General features: G+C 37.1%; 1 protein-coding gene across 6 annotated transcripts in view; it reads left to right on the plus strand.

Annotated features, from left to right (window-relative positions):
• The window catches only part of LOC150096090 (kielin/chordin-like protein), a 649251-nt gene that overhangs the window by 555270 nt on the left and 68033 nt on the right, over nt 1–25948 (plus strand). For all 6 annotated transcript variants that reach the window (XM_090408779.1, XM_090408780.1, XM_090408782.1 and 3 more), the window contains one exon: nt 17712–17819. In XM_090408779.1, coding sequence (XP_090264905.1) covers nt 17712–17819 — 108 coding nt within the window. The remainder of the gene's footprint in view (nt 1–17711; nt 17820–25948) is intronic.

The following is a 25948-nucleotide window of genomic DNA, read 5'->3' on the forward strand; positions in this document are numbered from 1 at the left end:
GGAGTTGACAGACTCATCATGAGAGGTTCATTCACCTGACAACATATTTATCATATAGAATCTTAAAATCCTTAACACTCCTTGCATTAACAATACATTCTGGTAATGCATTCTGTTCACTGACAATTCTCCATGTAAAAAATCTACTCCTCACACTCTTCTTCACCACATTTTTACACACTTCCAGGAATGACCTCTGGTTCTTCCCTTCTCCTTCCTACTCTTTTTATAATCCACTCTGGATTAATCTGATGAAATTCTCTCACTAACTTAAATGTCTCTATCATATCTCCCCTCTTCCTCCTATCTGCCAAACTCTGCAATCCACATCTCTTCAACTTCTCTCCATAGCCAGAATTCCAAACTCCTCATATTGTCTTAGTCACTCATCTCTGGATTCTTTCCAATGTCTCCACATCTCATCGAAAACCAGGTGACCAGATCTGAGCACAATAGTCCAAGTGTGGTCTGACCAGTGCCTTATTGTATATGTCATATACAATAAGGCACTGGTTATAAAGTACTTAATATATATGTCATAAATATTACTAGTGTTGCAACCTTTGCAACACTAGTAATATGCCTTCTAAACTTCAGTCTACTGTCAACCATCACTCCCAAATCTCTAATCTCCTCCATTTCTTGCAGTACAGCACCAACAATATAGTGCACAGCTTTATATTTCTGCACTCGAAAATGCAACACCTTGCACTTATTGATATTAAACCTACAAACCCCCCCCCCCACTCTTTTGTCCAAGTAAAAAGTCTATTCAAATCTTCCTGAAGAGATTCAGCATCAGCAGTGCTACTTATAATTCTTCCCAACTCTGTATCATCAGCAAATAACTGAAGATCCCCAGTCAGTCCATATGATATATTGTATTATTTCTTTTCTTTTCTTTTTTTAATACCTCAGAACGCCTCTCTTAAATTATCCATTTTCTTTTGTCATAAATATGCTAAGCACATTATTATTTTTTCCATGAAGCCATAAGATTCACCAGGATGCTCTAGTGATTACTAACAGAAACATGAAGATCTGTTAGTGATTACTAACAGACCTTCATCGAGCAGATCCACTGTAGGAGTTCTTATTCAGCTTGACTGCTACTGTGATATGCAGTGCAGTCTAGCAGTGCATTCGCTCATCACACTCCATATAAAAAATCTTCTCCTCACTCTTTTTTCACACTCTTATACAAATTCAAGAAATGGTTTATCTATTTCTCTCCACTTTATGAATAGTTCCTTTCATATTAATCTTGTAAAGTTCCACTGAAAACTTATAGGTCTCTATTATTTGACAGGAGACTGTTGACCAGTGAGTAACAAAAAAAAAAAACCTGGGTATTTTTTAATGGTTGTAAACAGTTACAGTAAAAAGCCTACTAATTTTCTTTGCCAATAAATCCTGTGGCTTCTTCGTAAATGTAAAGTCAGCAAACATAAACTTAAACATTACTAACAAAGCTATGTAGGAACTGTTACAATATAAATCATAGAAACATGCTTAACATGGGATGTAGCATGAATTAGCTGTTGTTCAGCATTGTTTGCAGATGGTTGGTGGAAAAGTTGAAGTCTGACATATGAGAAGATCTCATAAGTGGTTTTCAGATATCACACAAGATCATTCCTTGGTTCCTATTAAGCATGCCATGTGAAAGATGACCATAGTAGATTCTTTTATGTTGTAAGTGATAAAGTTCTCTTCTATGTATGAAAGGCTACAAGAGAATGGAATTCTATATACCCCAGGATGTTTATAGAAGAGGTTATGGTCTTTAGGAGAGTAAACTTTTTATTGTCAGAATAGGTTTTTAATCCACCCTAATATCATGAGCCTCGAGAAGACCAGTGATCTTGACAGAGATTCTACTGATGAAAGGAATGAACACTGAGTCCCTGTAGTAAATATCAGGATTTTGCTGTGGAGCCAGATTAGAGAACAGCAGTTTCTGTATGATTTTTTTTTGAATACCTTTGCAAGGAAGTTGTTGGAGAAGAATTTGTAGTTCTTCGTTAAGTTTTTTCTCATCTTTTTAGGATGAAGATAGCCCTTTTTTTGAGTGTATGAATAATGCCTGGTTTTTGTGGAAAGGTGGTGCATGGGGGGGGGGGGGTTAATGACCAGTGTGGATAGACTTGCATTATACACCAAACCTGAGGCCGTTATCAACATCTGTGCATAAATTTTATTTTATGTGTGAAATGAGTTAACAGAGGGAAAAAAAACATTTAAATCTGCAGTACCATATTTTCGGATGATGAAAATGTTGCCAGCATATCTCTACCAGACAAAAGGTTTGGTGACATAAGAAAATGTTTTTCAAAATTTTGCATAAATAAATTGCTACATGGAATAGACAGGAGACTGGATTGCCCATTGCAAGGATGGAAAGCTGCTTGATAATTTGCTCATTCCATCTGAGTAATTAGAGTGGGGGACAATGTTTGAACAGCTGAGAGATATCAGGAGGAAAAAGATCATCAGTAAGCTATACTGATGATCTTTTTCAACAAAGTCCCTGTATATGACTTCATATACAGGGACTATGTTGAACAAGGAAATGACATTTAGACTAACTACAATGTCTCTGATGGCAAGATGGAAATTTCACATAGTTTCTGGACAAAGTCTACAGAGTTCTTAATGAAAGAGTCATTTGTTGGATGTAATTCTTTAATAGATTAGAAAGATGCTTGGATAAAAGATACGTAGGTGAGTTAATCCATTCACTATTCGTGAGAAAGGAATACTGGTCTTGTGAACTTTTGGTACCTCATAAAGTTAATCGATGCATGAATTTCAACCTTTTCTTTAAATCTCTAGGCCAGATGAGTATGTTGCATGGTCATTTCATGATTGCCCAGTAAATTCATGGTCTAATGAAGCAAAAGTGGATGAGTCTGAAAGCAATAGTGGAATCTTTGACATGTAATCTGCAGTATCCATGATTACTGTTATTATTATTATTATTACCCCAAGACCTCATGGAGTCAAAGACTCATCTGGGAGGTCCTTTTATCACACACACACACACACACACACACACACACACACACACACACACACACACACACACACACACACACACACACACACACACACACACACACACACACACACACACACACACACACACACACACACACACACACACACACACACAATCTCATCATACCATGTCTTAAACACACTCAAACTCCTTGCAGACACCATACTCTCAGGCAAGGCATTCCAATCATTCACAACTCTGCATGAAAAAAACCTGCCTCTCACTCCCCTACTCACACCCTCTTTATACAGTTTCCAGGGATGACCTCTGGTTCTCCCCTGATCTCCCACTATTCTCTATAGAACTTCTTCACCATTAGTCCTATAACAACCCCTTACAACTTGTAGATCTCTATCATATCTCCCTTCTTCCTCTTCTCCACCAGACTCTGCAAATTACATCTTCTCAATCTTTCCTCATACTCGACATTCCAGAGGTCAGAAATTACCTTAGTCAGTTGCCTTTGGACCCTTTCCAACATCTCTTCATCCTTCTGAAAACCTGGTGACCAAATCTGAGCACAATAGTCCATGTGTAACATAATCAAAGCCTTATACAACGGAACAGGAATCTCCCTATTTTTACCTAGACAGATGTTTTCAATTATAGACAAGTCACTGTATATTTGTAGTAGTAGTTAAAGTATTAGATATAGGTTAGCAATTGAATACAGAAATATTGTGAAGTGGATATAAGAGTAATTGATGGCGAGATATCAGATAGTAATTTATTCAGGAGTAGAGTCCAGTAGAAGACCTGTGACTTAGTAACGTGCTGCAGAGCTCTGTTCTTGGGCCTGTACTATTTAATTTGTACATTAACGATATAGGATATGATCCGAGAGGAACTATTCAGTTGTCTGCCGATGATGCAAAATTAGGTAGAGCATTAGTTAATAAATATGATGGTAAAATTTTGTAGGATGATTTAAATAGACTGGCAGTATGAGCAAAGGAAAATGGATGTCAGTTTAATGTGGCAAAGTGCAAGGGTGTGCATTTTAAAAGATTACCAGCTGTGTACCATAACTGATGGAACCGTACTCCAGGAAATTGATGAAGTTAGGGATTTGAGAATAGATAGGGAGTTGAATTTTAGAGGGCATATTGCAAAAAGTGGCTAAAACAGCTCATCGGATTACTTGGTTACTGAAGAACACCCTGATAAACAGAGATAAACAGGTTATTATACAGCTTTATAGTATAATAACCTCATCCTTAGACCTCATCTTGACTATTGTGTGCACAGATCTGGTCATGTGGGTTTCTTGGGGATGAGAAAGAGATGAAGAGAACAGAGGCTAGTGATCAAGATGATGGCAAGTCTATGGCATGTACCTTATGAAGATAGGTTGAAGATTTGTGGGTTATAAAAATTGGTTGACAGGAGATAAAGGGGTAATATTATTATTATTATATAACATCTCCACGGAGTCCAAAGAGTCATCTGCTCTACAACTTTCATCTCCATCACTCTGCTAACTGCAACTACTTTCATCATCTACATCAGCGCCATCTACTGCTGACCACCACCACCACTATTTTCACAGACAATCACAAACATCCATGCCTATGGCGGGATTCGAACCCTCAGCCTTTTGGCTGGAGAGCGGATACGCTAACCACTTGGCCAACTAGGCCGAGTGGTTAGAGTATGACTGAGACCTACAAATTACTTAAGAGTTTTATACATGATTAATGTAGAGGAAAATTTTCAGAACAGGTCGAGTGGTGGGAGAACTAAGGACCATCCTTGTAAATTGAGCAAGAGTGTGGTCAGCAAGGGTGAGAGAACTAGATTTTTGCTTGGAGAGTGGTGAATGATGCAGATGGAAGTACAGTTTGTTAATGTGTAGAATGAATTTGAGAGACAAAGTGAGCTGTATGGAAACAATGGACTACATTTGAGTGGTTATGGTGTGAGTCGCTTGGAGAGACTGCCGCTGGAAGGTAGAGAAGTGAATAGAGAGAATGAATCAGATCAAGAGGTGAGTGATGTGGAAGAGCAGCAGAGTAAGACAGGAGAGATTGAAGAGGGGGATATGAATCGGGAAGTGAGTGGTATGAGTATAGAAAATGAGAGAATGGGTGTGCAAGAGGAGCAAGAAAGGAATGGGATGACCAGGGATCAAGACGAAAGAGTTGGAATTGAAAAGTGTTCTAAAATGAATAAGCAGAAAGGGAAATGGCCCCAGTCGAGCATGGAGAGATCACATCGAGTGAGTGGTATCAGTGGAACTAGCTGTAGATCCAGAAATGAGCTGTTGTGTTTCTGTACAAATGTTAGAAGTATAAGAAACAAGGCAGATGAAATGGGTTACACTAATTGCATCTGTTCACCCAAAGATTGTCAGAATAAGTGAGACATGGTTGGAAGAGGATGACATCCTGAGAGGAATAGAGATGGAAGGGTATGATGGGTTTCATGAGGATAGGAGGGGGTAAAAAGGGAGGGGGGGGAGCGCTATTGATGATGGAGAAAGAGTTATGTCCATACAAAGTAGAGATACAAGACGGAAATAGTGCCAGTGGTTTTGAGGCAGTGTGATGTGAGATAGAGGTGAATGGAATCAAATACTTCGGGGGATGTTGTTATAGACCAGGTAATGTGGATGGTGGTGATAGTGAAATGTATAGTAAAATTAGCCAAGCAAATAAGAAAAGGGTGATCATTATGGGTGAATTTAATTATGGCAATATAGACTAGAATGATTAGATAGCAACTGGAAGTAAAGAAACTGATTGAGGGATAACTACCTCAGACAGTATGTAACAGAGGGCACACGAGGATTAAGGGTCTTGGATTTGGTCATCTCATCAGAGGATGTAATTAAAAATGAGGTGTCAAATCATCCACCAATTGGTGAGAGTGACCATGAGGCGATTACATGGGTGGTTGCCAGCAGTGCGAGTACCTGTGAGAAAAGGGTATATGTGGAACTACCGGGGGGGGGGGATTATGAAGAGCTCAGGAGACAGCTTGTGGGTGTAGCGTAGAATGAGGAGTTAGCTGGAAAAGAGATCAATGCAGCTTGGGGGATTTTCAAACACTATCTAGTAGATGTAATTGTCTAAATATATTCCAATGGTGAGAAGGTTAAATAAGGTAGGTGTGAGATGGATGAATAAAGAGATTAAGCATGATATACAGAGAAAAAAGGCATTGTGGAGGAAGCATAAGAGAAGTGGAAATAACCAATTTCATGACGTCTACAAAGACCAGGCAAGGAGGGTAACTTTGTTGGTGAGAGCAGCTAAAGAGAGGTATGAACAGCAGTTAGCAAATGAAACCCAAAAGGAATTTCTTTCGATAAGTAGCCAACAAAAGAAAGAATGATTATGGAAGGATGACATTGATTGGAGAAAATGGTATAAAGACAGCTGTTGCAGAATGTGTGGTGGAGATACTTAATGAGCAGTTCATAAAGATCTTTCAATCTTGTGACTTCATGGAGAGATTGAGAGCAGTTGATGATGGGAAGGAGAGACTGACTGTAAGTGAGCAAGAGTTGTTTATGGAGTTGAGTAAACTAGATGTAAATAAGGCTGTGGGACTTGATAATATATCACCGTGTATTCTGAAATAATGGGAGAGGACTTGAAAGTATTGTTAAAGGTAGCGAAAGAAAAGAGTGACAGAGTTAGAATGGTGAGTCTGTTACCGCGGTATGACAGAGAGGAGTTTAGAAGGAGGGCCATAATCGCAAATGATATTATGCGCAGGTTATGCGGACGGTGTGGTGTGGAATTTGTGGACGTGTGGAATGAGTTTGATGGGCGAAAGGACTTATACAAGATGGATGGACTGCATTTGAATGGACTTGGTGTGCGGAGACTGGAAAAAGTGTTGCTGAATGAAGTGAAAATGGATGTTCAGAACCAGGGAAACTAGAACTACCAAGGAGGGGGGGAAGTGGATATCCAGACATCAGTGAGACAGTTGAGTGTAAAAATGTATATAATGTACCTGAGCCAGCAATAAGGACAAAAAATGGGAATGGGATATTTAGAATAACGCATCAAGATAGGGGTGGGACAAAGGGAACACTGCAATTCATGTATACTAATGCCAGGAGTATTAGGAACAAGAAGGAAGAATTTTTGGCCTTGATTGGCTCTTCCTGGCCACAGGTTATTGGCATTAGTGAAACATGGCTGACGGAAGATGATATAGTTAGTGGGATAGAATGTGTAGGTTATAGTATGTTTAGGAGGGACAGAGAGAATAAAATTGGGGGAGGGGTGTTATTGATGATAGCTGATGAACTGCAGCCAAGGAGAATTGAAGTATTGCAGGATAGTGAAAGGAGCTCATTTGAGGCTATTTGGTGTGAGATTGATACTGGCAGAATAAAATATACAGTTGGGTGCTGCTATAGACCAGGTGATGGAATAGATGGTGGAGATGGTATGCATAAACAAATTGATGAAATGAGTGGAAGGAGGGTAATTATTATGGGGGATTTCAACTATGGTAACATTGATTGGAAGGAGGAGAGGACACATGTGAGGAAGGAAATGGATTTTATTCAATTATTAAGGGATAACTATCTGAAACAGCATGTAATTGAAAATACTAGGGGTGTGAGAGTGCTTGACCTGGTAATAGTATCTGAGAATTTGACTGTAATGAATATGACCATGTTGCCACCTATTGGTGAGAGTGATCATAAGGTCTTGAGCTGGGAGGTGGCTAAAGGTGTGAAATTTGTGATTAAGACAGGGTATATGTGGAATTACCGTGCTGGCAAGTATGACAAGCTTAGAAGATTGCTTGGATCAGTGCCATGGCATGTACAACTGCAAGGGCTGGACGTCGATAGAGCATGGGAAGTGATCAAAGAGCATTTACAGGAGGTTATGGCTGATTGTATACCTAAGGTCCGAATAGTGAAACAAGGAGGAGTTAAATGGATGAATAACACCATTAAGCTTGAACTGCAAAAAAAGAAACAACTATGGAGGGAATTTAAAGAAAGGGGTGACCTGCAGGCACACGAACCGTATAAAGTACAGGCTAGAAGGGTAACGAGTGTGGTAAAAACAGCAAAAGCCGATTATGAAAGGAAACTAGCTATGCAAGCAAAAGAGAATCCCAAACAGTTCTTTCAATATGCTGCAAGCAAGAAAAAAAACTGTACATGGCAAAATGATTTTAAGGAATGACGATGGTAAAGAGTTCACTGAACCAGTCGATATAGTGGAGTTACTGAGCGCGCACTTTGCAAAAGTATATCATCCAGGTGGTGACGTTGAAAAAATGAAGGAACCATTAGTTTATATGGGAATTGTGATGAATAAAGTGGAGGTGAGTAGTCTATTATAGAACCTTAATGTGAATACATCTGTGGGATTGGATGGTATACCGGCACAGGTCTTGCATGAAGCGGCTAATGAATTATCAGTGCCCTTGACCATGTTGTTTAATCTGAGTCTCAGGTCTCGCTTAGTCCCGAAGGCGTGGAAAGAGGGGAAAATAGTTCCACTGCATAAAGGAGGATCCAAGACTATGGTTGCAAATTACCGACCGATCAGCATATCAGGAGTCATTGTCAAGGTCTTGGAGAAAGTAGTCAAGGGGAAAAATACAGGAATGGATTGATGAAAATGAGATACTGTACAGAGGACAGCATGGCTTTGTGAAGGGTAGATCATGCCTCAGTAACTTGCTCAAGTTTTATAACAAGGTGACGGCTGAACTGGATAAGGGAAATGGGTTTACAGTGATACTGCTGGACCTGGCAAAGGCGTTTGACAGGATACCACATGGAATTCTAATCCATAAACTACAACATATGGGAATGGATATAGGGTTGGTGAGATGGATAGCTGGGTGGTTGATGGAGAGATATCAAAGAGTAGTTTATTCAGGAGTAGAGTCCAAAAAACGGCCTGTGACTAGTGGTGTGCCACAGGGTTCTGTTCTTGGACCACTGCTGTTTAATCTGTTCATTAACGATATAGGGAATGGTCTAAGTGGGACAGTTCATTTGTTCGCTGATGATGCAAAGTTGGGTAGGGCGATAGTGAATGCAGAAGATGTCAAAGTCTTGCAAGATGACTTAGATAGATTGGAGTTCTTATCAGGGCTCGGTACAGAGGTACAAGTTATTGTACCTCTGTACCGAGCCCTGATAAGACTACTGTCATCTCGACTACTGTGCCCAGATTTGGTCACCTCGGTTCCTTCTTGATGGGGAGCAGGTTGAGAGGATCCAGAGGCGAGTGACTAAGATGATAGCAGGTCTATGGAATGAACCATATGAGAACAGGTTGAAGATTTGTGGCTTGCAGAAACTAGTTGATAGGCGAAAAAGGGGAGATATGATTGAGACATTCAAATTGCTAAAAGGATTCTATAGGATTAATTCAGATGATATTTTTGAGATCAGGACTGGTGGTGGGAGAACTAGAGGACACCCATATAAGCTGGGCAAGAGCGTGGTTAGCAGGGGTGTTAGAGCTGGGTTCTTTACTTTTAGAGTGGTAAATGAGTGGAATAAGCTGCCAGAGTCTGTTGTGGGTGCTATGACAGTGAGCGAGTTCAAGGCAAGGTATGATAGATACTGTGAGAATGTTGAACAGCTGTGTGAACATGATGTTTAGGGCCTCCCTCGATGAGTCTAAGGACTCCTGGAGTAGCCCGTGTTAATAATAATAATAATGTGCCAGGGAGTTGACACCTGCCTTGACATATTTTTTTAATACGAGTCTTGCACTTGGTCAAGTTCCTAAGGAGTGGAAGGAGGGCAAGATTGTGCCACTTCATAAAGGAGGTGATATAATTCAAGCATCAAACTATAGGCCTATCTGTGTGTCAGGTGTTGTGGCTAAGTTGTTGGAGAAGTTTGTGAGAACTAGGATCCAGAGTTGGGTTGATAACAAAGTATTATCTTTTGGACAGCATGGATTTGCTAAAGCGAGGTCATGTTTTAGTAATCTACTTACTTATTACAATAAAGTGACTGCTTCCTTGGACAGAGGAAAAGGATATACAGTAATATACTTGGATTTTGCAAAGGCTTTTGATAGAGTACCTCATGATAAGTTGATAGTCAAACTAAAGTGGATGGGGTTGGATATTAGATTGATGCATTGGATTGGAGACTGGCTATCTGATAGGTATCAACAAGTTGTGTATGGGGGTGCGATATCCAGGAAAAGGAAAGTCACTAGTGGAGTGCTTCAGGGGTCTGTTTTAGGGCTATTACTGTTTAACTTGTATATTAATGATACTGGCGAAGATTTGGATGGAGATATTCAGTTGTTTGCAGATGATGCAAAGTTGGGACGAACCATAAAGAGTAGTGAAGATGTGGTCTTACAAGAAGACTCTTGAATAAATTGAGTGATTGGGCACGGAAATGGGGATGTGAGTTCAATGTTGCAAAATGTAAGGTTTTAAAATTTCGAAAACAAAGATGGGATGCAGAATTTATGCTTGGAGAGAATATATTGTTGGAGGTAGAGGAAATAAGAGATCTTGGGGTGATAGTGGTTAAGGATCTAAAATTTAGGAGACACATCGCCAAAATTGTGAAGACAACACAAAGGCTTCTGGGAATGATGCGGAGAACACTGACGTTTAGAAGTGGGGAGATTCTTGTTCTGTTGTATAAGGCTTTGATTAGGCCACACATGGAGTATTGTGCCCAGATTTGGTCACCGGGTTTTCAGAAGGATGAAGAGATGTTGGAAAGGGTCCAAAGGTGACTGACTAAGGTAGTTTTGACCTCTGGAATGTCAAGTATGAGGAAAGATTGAGAAGATGTAATTTTCAGAGTATGGTGGACAGGAGGAAGAGGGGAGATATGATAGAAACCTATAAGTTGGTAAGGGGTTGTTATAAGATCAATGGCAGAGAAGTTGTATCGAGAATAGTGAGAGATCAAGGGAGAACCAGAGGTCATCCCTGGAAACTGTATAAAAAGGGTGTGAGAGGCAGGTTTTTTTTCGTGCAGAGTTGTGAATGATTGCAATGCCTTGCCTGAGGTGTGGTGTCTGCAAGGAGTTTGAGTGTGTTTAAGACACTGTATGATGAGATGTGTGTGTGTGATAAAAGGACCTCCCAGATGAGTGTTTGAATCCATGAGGTCTTGGGGTAATAATAATAATAATAATGAGTTGCCAGAGTCTGTTGTATATGCCATGATAGTTATTGGATGAATGTTGGATAATGCTTAGCATAATGTTTAGGGCCTCCCCTGATGAGTCTATGAACTCCATGAAGTTTCCCACATAATAATAATAATAATAATATTGTTAACCACTTCACCGGCCGTTATGGATCAAATACGCATCCTCATATGCTTTGTATCCATCATATATTTCAATGTACTATCAATGGTATTACAATTGTAATATGTACTTTGCATCTATGATAACTTTGATGTCTATAGATGTCTTGGCCGGTAGCATGGTTAATCAACATTGGTTTGAGAAGGTCTTGCTTTAGCAGTTTACTTGCATTTTATTATAAATCAACAGACTATACTGACAAATTTTGTCACCCAGTTTCCACTGTCGAGAGTTTCTTTACTTTCTCAAGAAAGTAAGACAGTAACAGGACTCTGATATATTGGTAATGGGGAAGAGTTGAAGAAATGTAAATTGCAGAGTTTAGGATATAATGAAAAAGAGGTGATATGAAAGACCTTTAAACTGGTATGAGGAAATCTTACAAAATTTTATAATAGATCATACACTAGATAAATTATACACTGAATAAATTGAGAGTAAGATGGGAAAAATGAGAAACCATCCCTGGATGTTGTGCTAAGGCATGGCAAAGAGGGAATTGAGGAGTAGATTTTTTATGTGGGGGAGTGGTGGAGTGGATGTAATACATTGCACGAATATGTTGGGAATGCTAGTAGTATGAATGAGCATGAGGTTCAGTATGATGAATTATGTTGCCTGTTGAATGAGATCCTGGCATTGAGCCTGTTGATTTCCCTTGTATAAGGAATCATAACAGACAGACTACTGTGTACTGATCGTCTCCTAGTTTTCAAGGTGAAGTGGATAACTTAGAGAAAGTCCAGAGAAGATTCACTAAGTCATTATTGGGTCTGTGGAAAGTGGAATAGACAGATTGGAGAAATACAATTTGCCGAGCCTTATGAATAGAAGAAGAAAAAAGATATGATGGAGATTTATAATGTGATGAAGGGGTTATTACCAGATTAAAGTGGAAGAGATGTTTCATAGAATAGAGGAAGACAAGGGTAGAATATGAGGCCCTCACTGAAAGCTTTCTAAGCAGGAGTGAGAAGCAGGTTCTTTTGTGAAGAGTGGTCGGTGAGTGTGTGTGAATAGGGTTAAGGCACAGTATGACTTTTTGTGTGAGAGTAGACCTCCTGCAATGAGTTTTTGACTTCTTGGAGTTTGTTGTTAAGAATAATAATGATGATGATAATAATAATACATTGTGTCCAAAACCTAATTTTTAGATATTGGAGAAAACGTACTTCAAAAGAAACGGAAATGGACAGGACACTATAATAGATTTAGTTTAATCCTTTATCCCATCCCAGTGAGAGCAAACAAAGTTTGCACCTGAAAATATCTTCAGGACTAAATATATAGTGTTGTACTATCTTATCCAGTAAGTAGTGCAACACCAAGGCAACTCGTGGCAAAGGTGGAGCAAGCTACCAGGCACTTCTAACCCAGTATCTCCCATAATGCAAAACACATTTCCTATGTGGATATGTATACTGTTATGCATTAAAGGGATTGGCCATCTACCCAGACTAGTTTCGACCTTTATTGAGGTCTCTTCAGTGGGAGCCAGGCCCAGAGCTGGAGATACCAGGCAGAAGCAGTAGCAAGTCATCTGTGCCTATGGGAGTTGCCAAAAGGTTTATCACCTTTTTTAAAAATTACTCTGGATTTAGAGAAAGATGTTGAAAATTTATTTATCACTAGGTTAGACTATAATAGATTTAGTTTATCCCAGTGAGAGCAAACTTTGTTTGCTCTCACTGGGATAAAGGATTAAACTAAATCTATTAAAGGATAAAGGATTAAACTAAATCCCAGTGAGAGCAAACAAAGTTTGCTCTCACTGGGATAAACTAAATCTATTATAGTCTAACCTAGTGATAAATAAATTTTCAACATCTTTCTCTAAATCCAGAGTAATTTTTAAAAAAGGTGATAAACCTTTTGGCAACTCCCATAGGCACAGATGACTTGCTACTGCTTCTGCCTGGTATCTCCAGCTCTGGGCCTGGCTCCCACTGAAGAGACCTCAATAAAGGTCGAAACTAGTCTGGGTAGATGGCCAATCCCTTTAATGCATAACAGTATACATATCCACATAGGAAATGTGTTTTGCATTATGGGAGATACTGGGTTAGAAGTGCCTGGTAGCTTGCTCCACCTTTGCCACGAGTTGCCTTGGTGTTGCACTACTTACTGGATAAGATAGTACAACACTATATATATATTTAGTCCTGAAGATATTTTCAGGCGCAAACTTTGTTTGCTCTCACTGGGATAAAGGATTAAACTAAATCTATTATAGTCTAACCTAGTGATAAATAAATTTTGGACAGGACACATTGCAAGACTTAAGGACAATAGATGGACAAAAGTCTTACTGGAGTGGCAGCCATATGAAGGTAAAAGATCAGCTGGAAGACCTGAAAGAAGATAGTCACATGATATAAGAAAAATAATTGGAATAATTGGCACCAACAAGATCAGGATAGAAACAGATGGAGAGAATTGGGAGATGCCTATAGTCAGAAGTGGCTATAAAAAGGGTTAAAAGAAAAAAAGAAAAAGAGTCCAAAAGAGTCTAAGGACAAACACTATTTCTAGATTACAAGTATAAATTCAGATGAATCAGCTTGTGGTGATTTGTATAACTGTTGATTTCGAGTAGAAAGTGAGTACACGTTCAGATTTTTGAATTCATGCAAAGGGGTCACATGATAGCACTCAATAGGATAAAAAGCAAAAGGCTGTGCTAAGTGAATTGCGTTTAAAGGAAGCTCTTTTCATGAAGTAATAAAGTTGCAAAGTTCGATGTCTTGTAATGTCTCAGAGACATTATCTAGGTCAGTAATGAGCAACCTTTGTCCTTCAGTGGGCCACAGTTGAAAGCCTAATATTCCACATGGGCTGCAATGAACATAATATTAAATACTTTAATATAGTGATCAAAAATTTTTAATTTTGGGGTGGAATTTTTTATTTTTGACATAGATTTACAATGAAAAGTATTTTTTTTTAAATTTTATTTACTTTTTATTAGTAATACTTTCAATATATACACAGTATGTGTCATCGTATGTTACATTTTCATGCATGCCTACACATTTTACTGCGTAAGCTCCTAACCGACAGGTATGTATATATAATTTTATTAATGAGATATTTGGCTCTGTTTCTCATCAACAAGCTTTTCAAAATTGGAAGGTATGTTTGAAATTGCAACTCTAATATAAATTTTTAGTCTTTCATCATCAAGGTGATTTCAACAACTCTTTTTATTTTCGAAAAGTGTTGTTCACATAGATAAGTACTATCAAATAAACTCATTATTTGCCTGGAATGGGTAGACAGCAATGAAAATTTATCGGTTGGAAAGTAACTTATAAAAGTGAATAAGACTAACATTTTGAAATTTATTTCTTAGTTCAGTGTTGTTTTGCAAATCAATTATTTCCATTTGAAATTCTTTGGGAACCCTTTCAACGTCTATATTAAAGGTGATGAGAAAACATCGAAATTAGTTTCATTTCACGTAAGTTTTTGAACCACGAACTGAATTTTTTTCTTGTAGTCTGTATTTCCTCTGCATATTTTTTTGTTTCAGGTGGATTTTCTTTTTTCAAAATTGGAAAATGTGTCCCATTATTAGATTCCAGTTGCTGATTCTAGAAAAGGCTTTTATTTTATCGAACATTTCATTAATAAGTTTATTCTGTCCTTGAAGATTTACATTTAATTTGTTCAAATGTTGAGTAATGTCAACACAAAATGCAAAGTCACACATCCAGTCTTTGTCATTACATTCTGGAAACGGGTTGCCTTTCTTTCATCTCCAAGAATAACTGAATTTCCCTCTTCAAATTGTACACATGCTTAAGTGTTGTCCACAACTTAACCATTGAACCTTGGTGTTAAAAAGGATATCACCATATTCGCTTTCCATATCTTTCAAAAATTCCTTAAATTCGTGATTCAGTCCTTGAGATCTAATAAAATTTACAATTTTAATGATCGGTAAAACAACATTGGACATTTTCAAAACTTTTGCACTGAAATTTTCTTGGTGCAAAATGCAACGATAAATAATTATTTTATGTATGTTAATCTTTTTATGTCTATAGATGATAATTCCAACAGACCAACATTCATACTAGACATGGCTCGAGCTCCATCTGTTGTTATACCGACAATCCTTTCTATTGGAGTATTTAATTGATTAAGAACAGTTTCAGTTCCCTGTAATATATCTTTTCCAGTAGTAGTTCCTTTCAATGGAACTAAAGATGCAAATTCTTCGATGATAAAAAGACAGCAAGTTGTGCTGTATCTAATATCACAACTTTCATCCAAAGCCAAAGAAATCCATTCTAACTTAGAAATATGTCCCTGCAAAATTTCCTCAATGCTTTGCAAAAGATCATCAATCCTTCTTGTGCTTGTAAATTATGACAAGCTGATTTTCAAAATTATCTTTTTTTTACCAGGGAAAGTAATATCTGCTACTGCTAGTAAGCATTCTTTTACTATTTTTCCAGTTTGTTCTCCAGCAATTTTTAAAAGAAAAAGATTATATTACCATTATAAATTTATAATTTACTTAGGTTTTGAAAGAACTTGTATCAATAAGTTTATTCAAGAATAATGCAACTACTTTCATATCGTTAAAGTACGACTGCTTATGCTCAATTGAAAATGCAAAGGTGAATGGCACAATCGTGGGAACTATTGTCGTGTGCAGATATTTTTCACATGACCTTTTAATGGATACTTCATATTGATAACACATTGTACCTTTTGCTAAAAATTTTATACTTCAGCTAAATGAAATCCAATGTTTCAGCAAACTGCAGGTTAGTGGTTGAAGGGCCACATACGGCCTGTGGGTTGCTCATCACTAATCTAGATAATTCCTTGCAGGAAAGAATTATTGGAAAGCTTGAAAAAGGCTGCAGAATTACTGATATTGTCAGAGAGTTTGGAATCCCACATATCATTGTATCCAGGCTCTGGGAAAGCATTTCAAACCAATTGAATATATTCCAAACATTTGCTAAGAAGTTGTCCTTGTTCTTCATGCTCCATTACTATGGAGCATGAAGACAGATTTTTGGTTATAACAGCAAAACATAATCGACACACCATGGCAAGTCAGCTTCAGAGGTATGCAGATATCTCAACAAACTGAGGCAAGATGTCTGTGACAAGTAGGTCTATACACGTGAAGACCTACATTCTGTGTCCCTTTATCCACAGCTCATCATGGTGTTGTATCCATAAAAATTGGACAAAACACCAATGGGTTAATGTACTCTTTACTGATGAGAGTTGTTTTATTCTTTCCTCTGATTCTAGGCGATACTTGATCTGGCATGAAAGTGCTACTGCTTACCATTTCAAGAATTTTCTTGAAAGAGATAAATACAGCAGTGCTGGGGGGGGGTCATGGTGTGGGGAGCATTGTGCTTAATGGACATACCAAGCTACAAGTGCTGGAAAATGGGACTATGACTAGTGAATGATATTGCAACAAAGTTCTTCAACATCATGTACAATTCTTCCATGGCGCTGTGGGCAAAGAATTCATTTTTATGTATGAGTGCATATCACATCATACATGAGCAGTGGAGATGCTTCTGGAGATCGAGGATATTAATGGAAACCGAGTAGCCAGCACACTCCCCAGATCTCAACCCACAAAACACATTTGGGATGCAATAGGGAGATGCACTGCTGCTCAAAATTCCCCTCCAGAAAACAAACAAGTCTTTATCCTTGCTCTGAAGGAGAAGTGGGCCAGTTTGCCTCAAGAACTCCTGAATCATTTGCTGCTAAGCATGGTACGACATTGTGAGAGCTGCGTCACAGTGCAGGGTGGACATATTCCATACTGAAATGTCTCTCTGCATTGTTTTCTGTAAGTGCTGTGCATTAATTCCTTAACTGTGTCCTTAGGATATTTGTAACTTTTGCCAAAAATGTACTGCAGTTTAATTTATACAAAATTTATAACACATTTTTGTGTAATATAATTTATTAGTATGTTGCCAATAAATTTATGCCCACATTCATAAAAATAGTCATAAAAATGTTTTCATATACAGGTAAAATGTAATTCGTCTTTAGTTTTTGGACACCAGTGTAAATTAGTAATAGATTTTAATTAGTAAAACTGTCAATTTTTATCCTATAAGTTGGAATATAGGGGTAGTTCCATTACCATGAAAACTTTGCTATTTTCAGTTAATTTTGCCAAAGTACTTTTCAATTAATTTAACATTTTATATTCTATTATATTTTTTATAATATTATTCTATGTATAATTTATGTATTCCAGTTATAAACATAATATCTTTGTTTTTAATTTAGGCCTTAATGAGTAGTATATAAATAAAAATGGAATGTCATTAAACTTATTTTTTAATTAGGTGTAGACATGGAGCCTGTATGCCCAACACCAATCTGTGCTAAAGGTTGCATTGTACTTAAAAGGGAAGGAGACGCATGTTCTTCATGTTATTGTGGCATGAACAAAGGTACTAGTATTTCATCGTAAGTATATATGTGTAACATTTAATTTAAGTTACATGAGGAATATATATGGCAGGCTAGGAAGGCAACACATTTGATGAGGAAAGAGGAAAACAGTATTTAGCCAAATGGGCCAAGAAAATCTCAAGGAATTCTTTCAGTATGTGGCCAGCAGAAATAGGAATAATTATGAAAGAATGACACGAGGTGATGGAAATGGTAGACAAAATGACCACTACAGTGGATATAGTTGATTTAATGTTCATTAAAATATATTTGCACTGGTGATATTGTTCAAAGTTTTGAATGAATGGAATGATGGAGTGAGTTTGAAGTGAATGAGCAGAAGCTTGCTGTGTTGTGTGAAACACTGTTCTCTATGTCATTTCTACCCTTGTATGTCACAAAAAAGTAATCATTTCTGTTCCCTATGTCAGAGGTACTTCAGAAAAGATAGCCAAAGTGTCATAAAATATAGCCTTCACACCACATTCAAACCCCATGTTAAACTAGCAACTCTAATCTGCTCACCTAAGGATAAACTTCACCCTCTAGCACACCCTGGAGTGTGTGAAGTTCCCTGTGACCGTGATTTGGCCTACTATGGGCTAACAGGAAGATCTGTTAACATCCACCTGGAAGAACATAAAAAATATACCATCAACACCTAAGCTTATATGTTAGATTGGTTTAACTTGTATGTTAATAATATTGAGAGTGATTCAGGTGACAGTATGTGCAGTTGTTTGCAGATGATGCAAACAACTTACATATTACAGGTAAGGTTTTTCATTACCTGGAAGTAATGTCAGATTACTTATAGGTAATGTTGACTGTGAAATATTTGAAAACAGGAATAACAATGGAAAGTGTGTATGTTCTATGAAGGTATTAACTGGTTCATGGTCCTCTGCGAACTTCTGGCAACCATGTGCATATCCTGTGTAACGAGAGAAGACCAGACTTGGATGTAATATCATTCCTTGTTTCTTGTTGCAATGTTGAGGGTGCTTTATCATTTCAGCTGACTCCTTGAATGCTCTTGAGAAAAATCTATAATCTCTGTGGGGCATTTTGGTTTGTTGCAATAGTACTTGATGTTTAGTTGCAGCTTTATGTGTTCTCAGTCCTGATTTGTATTTTCTTTCATGCTTAATGTCCTTGATTTGTCTATATCCCAACTTACCTGTTTGTCCAGTGTAATACAATCAAACGGTGCAGTTGATCTTGTAGACAATTTAAGTGAGGGATGGAGAGGTTTCACAGGTTTTAAGAGAATAGCAATCTTGTTGATTGATAGAAGTCAACCTTTATAGTCCATTGTCATAGTAGCCTTGATATCTTCTCCGTTACTGGCTGTATATAAGGAAGAATCACTGTTTCTCTGAAATATTGTGTTTCATGTTCATCCGATGTTTTAAGAGCAGAAACCATACAATTACTACAGGACTTATTTCCACTGAGAAGGACACTGACCTGCAGAGATAGAAAAGTTATCATTCCATTGTATAAGACCCTGATCAGACCACACTTTGGCTATTGTTCTCAGATTTGGTCCCCAAGACTTGAAGGGGATAAATTAACTGTGGAAAGGATGCAGAGGCTGATAACAAAGATGATTTCAGAACTGTACAATGTTAATTATAAGGATTGGCTGAGGGAATGTGGACTGCAGCGTTTGGTAGATAGAAGGAGGAGAGGTGATGTGATCGAGACTTAAACTGTTGAGAGGCAGTTACAGGGTGGACACTGGGGAGTTCTTTCACTTGGTAGAGCAGTGGGAAGGAGCAATGACAAGGGGCCATTCCTAGAAAGTACAAAAAGAAACTGTGAGGAGTGGTTTCTTTGTGTGGTGGGTGGTGGAACCGTGGAATGCATTGCCTAATAGAGTGGCAAGAACGGTCAATGAGTTCAAGGAGTGGTATGATAGACTTTGTGTTTCCTAGGAAGGACCTCCCACGATGAGTCTCTTGATTCCATGGAGGCCTGAATAATAATAATAATAATGTTCTCTTATCTTAGCAGATTTGTTCATGGAGTGGTTTGTAGAGAAAGCATTAGAGAGTACCAGAGAACACGACCTAAAGTTTGGCTGAGATATGTCAATGATATATTCATTATTTAGCCCAGCTCTGCTAAGCAATTTGAATTTGTTACATACCTGAATAATATTGACCCTTACATGAAATTCACTTTTGAATTGGAAGTCAAGAGGTCATTGCCATTTGTAGATACACTCATAGAATTATCCAAGCAGAACACACTCAATTTCACAGTTTAAAGGGGGCCAACAAACACTAGACATGACTTGTATGTCACAAAAAAGTAATCATTATTTATATCCTTCATGATAGCATTTACAAAATCTCTACAAATGTAGATAAAAGAAACCAAGAGTTTAATTTCGTCGGTATCATCTTCCAAAGAATGGTTATAGCAGTTCATTGGTCAGCAAAATTCCATGTCAATTACAGACAGTCAAATGAACACAAAACAAGATTTTAGAGAAATAGTGATTTCTCTCTCTCTCTTTCTCTCTTACAAATAAGATATCAAGGCTATTACAACAACAGAGTATAAAGGTTGCCTTCTATCCCCTTCAACAAGATCTCTAATCCTTTAAAACCTCCCCATTCACCACTTAAATAACCTGGTATCTTCAAGATCAACTATACCTGTGGGTTGTGCTACATTGGAAAGACATCAGGAGAGAGACACACAAGTCTGAACACATCAAGGATGTTGATAACAAAAGAAAATACAAATAAGGACTTGCAATACATACAACCTAAATGAAATATCAAGTACTATTGCAACAAACAGAAATGCTCCACACACAGATTACAGATTTTTCTGAAGAGTGCTCAAGGAGTCAGCTGAAATGATAAAACATCCTCAACAGTGCAACATGAACAAGGATGATATTATATCAGGTCTGGTCTTCTCTCATTAAACATGATATTTCCACAGGCAACAATGGTACTGTCAACCAGCAACATATGAACCAGCAAATCCCTTCATATCACATGTGCACTTTCTGTTGTTATTCCTGTTTTGAAATATTTCATAATGAACATTACCTGTATGTAATTTGATTTTTATTTTAGTTATTTTATTCATTTATTTCTCCTGATGGTGTTAAACAGATGAATTTCATGAAACTAGTTGAATAATAAACTATTTCACTCTTTCTTTTAAGGTTGCACGGTGATCAGCATTCATATTTATTAAATTAGGGAAACAGAACACACGTGTTAAAAAGATCATTTTACTGATTAATAATAAAATAATAACTTTACGTTTCGACCCCTGTATTGAGGTCATCTTCAGAAGGATACATTCAGAAGTATAAGAACAAGCTACATGCTGTTGCACTCTATACAAGTAAATTACATCTACGTTGTTAACTAATCTTTTCTTAGCCTGCCCTCTAGTGAAAAAAAAAATAAAATAAATAAATAAAAACTACAATAAACTCTGCTAAAGTCCTCATGTACTAGGATTCTTCTGGAATTATACAGGTATATTACGATTATCTTCTGTATTTGTACAGGTTGCTATTGAATGCTCAAGGGAAAAAAAAAAAAAAACACTTCACTAGGTCTTGTATTGAGATTTTTCTTTGTGGTTGCTATGAAGGTTATAGATGGGTCCTCCACATTCTTGGAATTGTTAGACCATCATTTTTATTCAGAAACGGATCATGTTTGAGCAGTATATCTGTATAATTCCAGAAGAATCCTAGTACATGAGGACTTTAGCAGAGTTTATTGTAGTTTTTATTTATTTTTTTTTTAATTTTTATTTTATTTTATTTTTTTCACTAGAGGGCAGGCTAAGAAAAAAGATTAGTTAACAACGTAGATGTAATTTACTTGTATAGAGTGGAACAGCATGTAGCTTGTTCTTATACTTCTGAATGTATCCTTCTGAAGATGACCTCAATACAGGGGTTGAAACGTAAAGTTATTATTTTATTATTAATCAGTAAAACAATCTTTTTAACACGTGTGTTTTGTTTCCCTAATTTAATAAATATGAATAAACTGTTTCAAATTCCAGATGTTTTATGTAATAAGAATACTGGCAACACAACTGTATTATGTCCTCACTCTTAGAAGTCTGTGTAGCAAAGCTCTCCATTAGGATTTGAATAACTGCCCTTGTGGGCAGGTAAGTGGAATTTCTAATTTCATGTTGCACTGTGTAAGCTTTCCAAATTTGGAAAGCAAAGATGAGATGTGTATATACAGCTGATTAATGTAGGTGGAGAAGATAACAGAACTTGGTGAAGTAGATCAATTGCATGCAAAAAAAAATTAAGGGGCCATATTTTGAAAATTTGAAGACAACACTCTAAATCAGTGTTTCTCAAACTTCAGATATCCACATACCCCTTCTTAAATTTTCATTATTACCAAGTACCTCCTTATCAAAATAATAAAGAATTAATTAAAGTATATTTCATTGTAAATGTCTATTTTATTTGAATTTATATGTTCGTGTAAACAAAAAATATGATTTATTTTTAATAGAACAAAATTTGGAATAGGTTCCTCTTCATTTCCTGTCTTTGAAAATCCACATTTCAAGTAATTCATGTTATACTTACGAAGATTTTTCATCTTCTTCCTAGTTGGTTTTCTAGAGATGTCAGACGACATACCCTTATCAATTTCATTTGATCCAGATACAATATCAATGTTTTCTTGTTGCTTACAGCTACTTGTATTTGCTCTATTGCTCTCTTTTGTGTGTTATATAAATCCAGTCTTTAACCAATGATCCATAATTAAGAATTTGAAAGCTAAAAAAAATTACTGTATTTACTTGAATATAACTTGCACTTTTTTCCCAAAATTAAAGCTAAAAAATCATGGTGCAAGATATATTCAAGAATTTTTGGGAACTAAAGTTTTCAGAATAAAGCTGAAAATGGTGTGACTTACCAAGAAGCTCCTATTCTCTATCGCTACTTTTGGCATCGAGAGCAGTTTCCTTGTGTGCATCATCAAAGTAATCTACTCAAATAGCTTCATCTTCTTTCCCATTATTTCAAGCAAAAATTACCAGTAACTTAAAAGACTTGAGATATGTAATGAACAATCTTTCACAAATGACTAATGTGAAGTAAAAGCAGAGCATAAAACAGACAGCAATAGTAGGCCAGTAGAGATAGAACAGCTACGAAGAAGTGCATATGATTGGTGCGGCATTAGCAAAAGATCGCACGAACCAAAGACAAGTCAGCAGTTGAGTTGAAATGCTAATTCTCTTCAACCGAATTCCATAATATCTGAAACACATTCACTATATGTTTCTTAGCTTTAACACGTTCACGAAGGGGTAGTGTCAAGCAAAACCATATGTTGAACTGGCAACATGGTTTTGCTTGAGTCTATACAGCAGTTTGTATTGGAGGGGGAGATGTGATTCATTAGTTAGTACCATTTATATTCCCAGTTGTTTCTAATTGCACTGTTTGTTGAGAAATATATTACACAGACTGCAAATGTCTCTGTACCTTATTCAGTGATACAATAAAACTACTGTACTTGTTTTTCAGCATCTGAAAAACGGATTTAGAGGTCTTACTCTAAATCCATTTACTCTGAATTTAGAGAAAGATGTCAGAAACTGCCAACATCTTTCTCTAAATCAGAGTAATTTAATAATAAGGTGGTACACCTTTTTGGCAACTCATATAGGTAAATATGACCTCTCTATTGCTTCTGCCTTAATATCACCACTTCTGGGTCTACCTCCCACTGACAAGACCTTAATAAAGGTCAAAACCAGTCTGGGTAGTGGCCCTTCCCTTAATGCATAGCATTATACATGTCAGCAAGGAGATGTGCTTTGCATTATGGGAAATACTAAGACAAGGAGTGTTGAGAGCTTGGTCCACCTTTACTACGAGTTGCCTCAATCCTGAAGATATTTTCAGGCGCAAACTTCGTTTGCTTACACTTGGATAAAGGATTAAACTTATTATAGTCTAACCAAGTGCAAAATAAACTTTCAACACTTTTGGTATTCTATATGCACAAGTGCAAGCCGAATGGTATGCTCTGCTGTATAATTACTGAATTAGGAATGGTGAAGAGAACATTGACAATACTGTTTAATTAAAGTTTCAGAACTGGCAAAGTAATAATCTTCTCTCCTTCCACTACTAATGGATGGAGGTTGTTTATCATTATTATTATTATTGTTTTATTACATAAGAAAGTTACATAAGATTGTTGGAGTGGAGTGATATTGTGCGAGTCGTGTAGTTATTTGTGCTTCTGAAAGATAAGTAATTTTTTTCATATTTTAGTTGATAATATTAGGTTAACTTATTGTAGTTTTTGTTTTAAATGAGTGTGTAATTGACAGTTATTTAGTAAGTAAACCTTGTATATATTTATTATTGTAAGTAAACCTTATATATATTTTTTGTTTGTTTGTTTAAATACAGTATTGTTGGTGTGGCCCCACCGTGTGGTAGAACAATGGATAACAAAGACCACATTGCTGGTGATTTGAATTTGTGTGATTTTGTGCAGTGCAGTATGTGTGAGATGTATTCGTCACAAAAATTAAAAGATATATGGAAGGAAACTGGAGAGTGAGTGTGCATTGAATGTGTCAAAAGTGAGTTCCAGTTAGCTGATAAGAACAAAGCAAATGTTAGTAGAGTGGACAGTATCGACAGTAGGATAGAAAATGTTGGAATTAATGTCAAACATGCAGCAACGACTTGCATGGATTGTGAATCAAATATATCCGTTATCACTCATCCCAACTTAGCATTATCAACTAAGTTGATAATGTTAAGTTGGGATGAGTTGGGATGAGATGTTCAGTTGTTTGCCTTAGCAAACAACTGAATATCTCTCTCTCTAGTCCTTCCCAAATATCATTTATGTATAAGTCAAATAACAATGGCTCAAGCATAGACCTCATTGGTCACCTTCCTTCTCTCAAATTTAGCATCTCCATACATTGAGTTCTGATAACTGCCAGTCTCCTATTTAAGTAAAATGTTTACTTTGCATACCCAATCCCTTTGAGTATATGACATTGTATCCCCTCCCCATTACACTTTGCTTGCAGAATTCTGTCACGATCCAGAAATATTGTGGTATAGCCACTTCCCTTATTTAACTCTGCTATTACTTTATTATGGAACATGAGCAGATTGCTAAAGCAAGGCCTTTTTTTAATGAAGTCATGCTCTCTTCTATGGAGGGTCCAAATGCTGTCTACCCACCTCTGGATGTGATTATTAATCAGCCTCTCCAAAAGCTTGAGTAGCCCAGATATGAAAGAGTGGTATATGACTGAGCAGAATCAGGGAAAAGTATAACTCTGTACTTCCCTACTAAAATACGCCACATAGCAGCATCATTCCGCTTAAGATTTTACTTTTCATCCATTCAGTTATTAACTCTGTAGAAATTGCAAAGATACCTATCCTTAGAATATTGTTTACATTTGAGTTAGTGCATATAAAATCTTAAAAATTGTCGCTGCTGTCCAGAGGAAAGCAGTTTGGCTGATAGATGCCCCTCCCCTACCTCACGTCACCATTATCTCACAGTTGGTCTGTTTCGGGTTTGTCTTTTATACAGGTACTTCAATGCACACAGCTCTACCGAACTGGCATCTATCATTCCTCCACTTTTTCCATTGGGCGTGCTAAAACATGATTAGTGGCTGTGCAACAGCTCTTTACAGTATAATTGAAAATGCATCAAAACCTACTTCTCATTTCTTTTTTTATTATTCCATCTAGCTCAGCCTTCTGGAATAACTTTCCTCACAAAGTGTTTTCCAAAAAACTACAGCTGCTAGATTTTCAAAATGAATATCAATAGATTCCTTTCTTCTGGAAACTTACCTATATCCCATATACAGCACTAACATGTTGTTGTTCCTTCCATCTATCATGTGGGAGATTGGTATATTAAAAATATATTTTAAACAACATTGCATTCATATTTGTGAGTTGCTTGGAGAGACTACTGCTGGAAGGTAGAGAAGTGAATAGAGAGAATGAATCAGATCGAGAGGGGAGTGATGTGGAAGAGCAGGAGAGTAAGACAGGAGAGATTGAAGAAGTGGATATGAATGGGGAAGTGAGTGG

The sequence above is a fragment of the Typopeltis vanoorti genome, chromosome 19 (genome assembly GCF_054136105.1).
Source record: "Typopeltis vanoorti isolate ZY-2024b chromosome 19, IOZ_Tvanoo_1.0, whole genome shotgun sequence".
Classification (NCBI taxonomy): domain Eukaryota; kingdom Metazoa; phylum Arthropoda; class Arachnida; order Uropygi; family Thelyphonidae; genus Typopeltis; species Typopeltis vanoorti.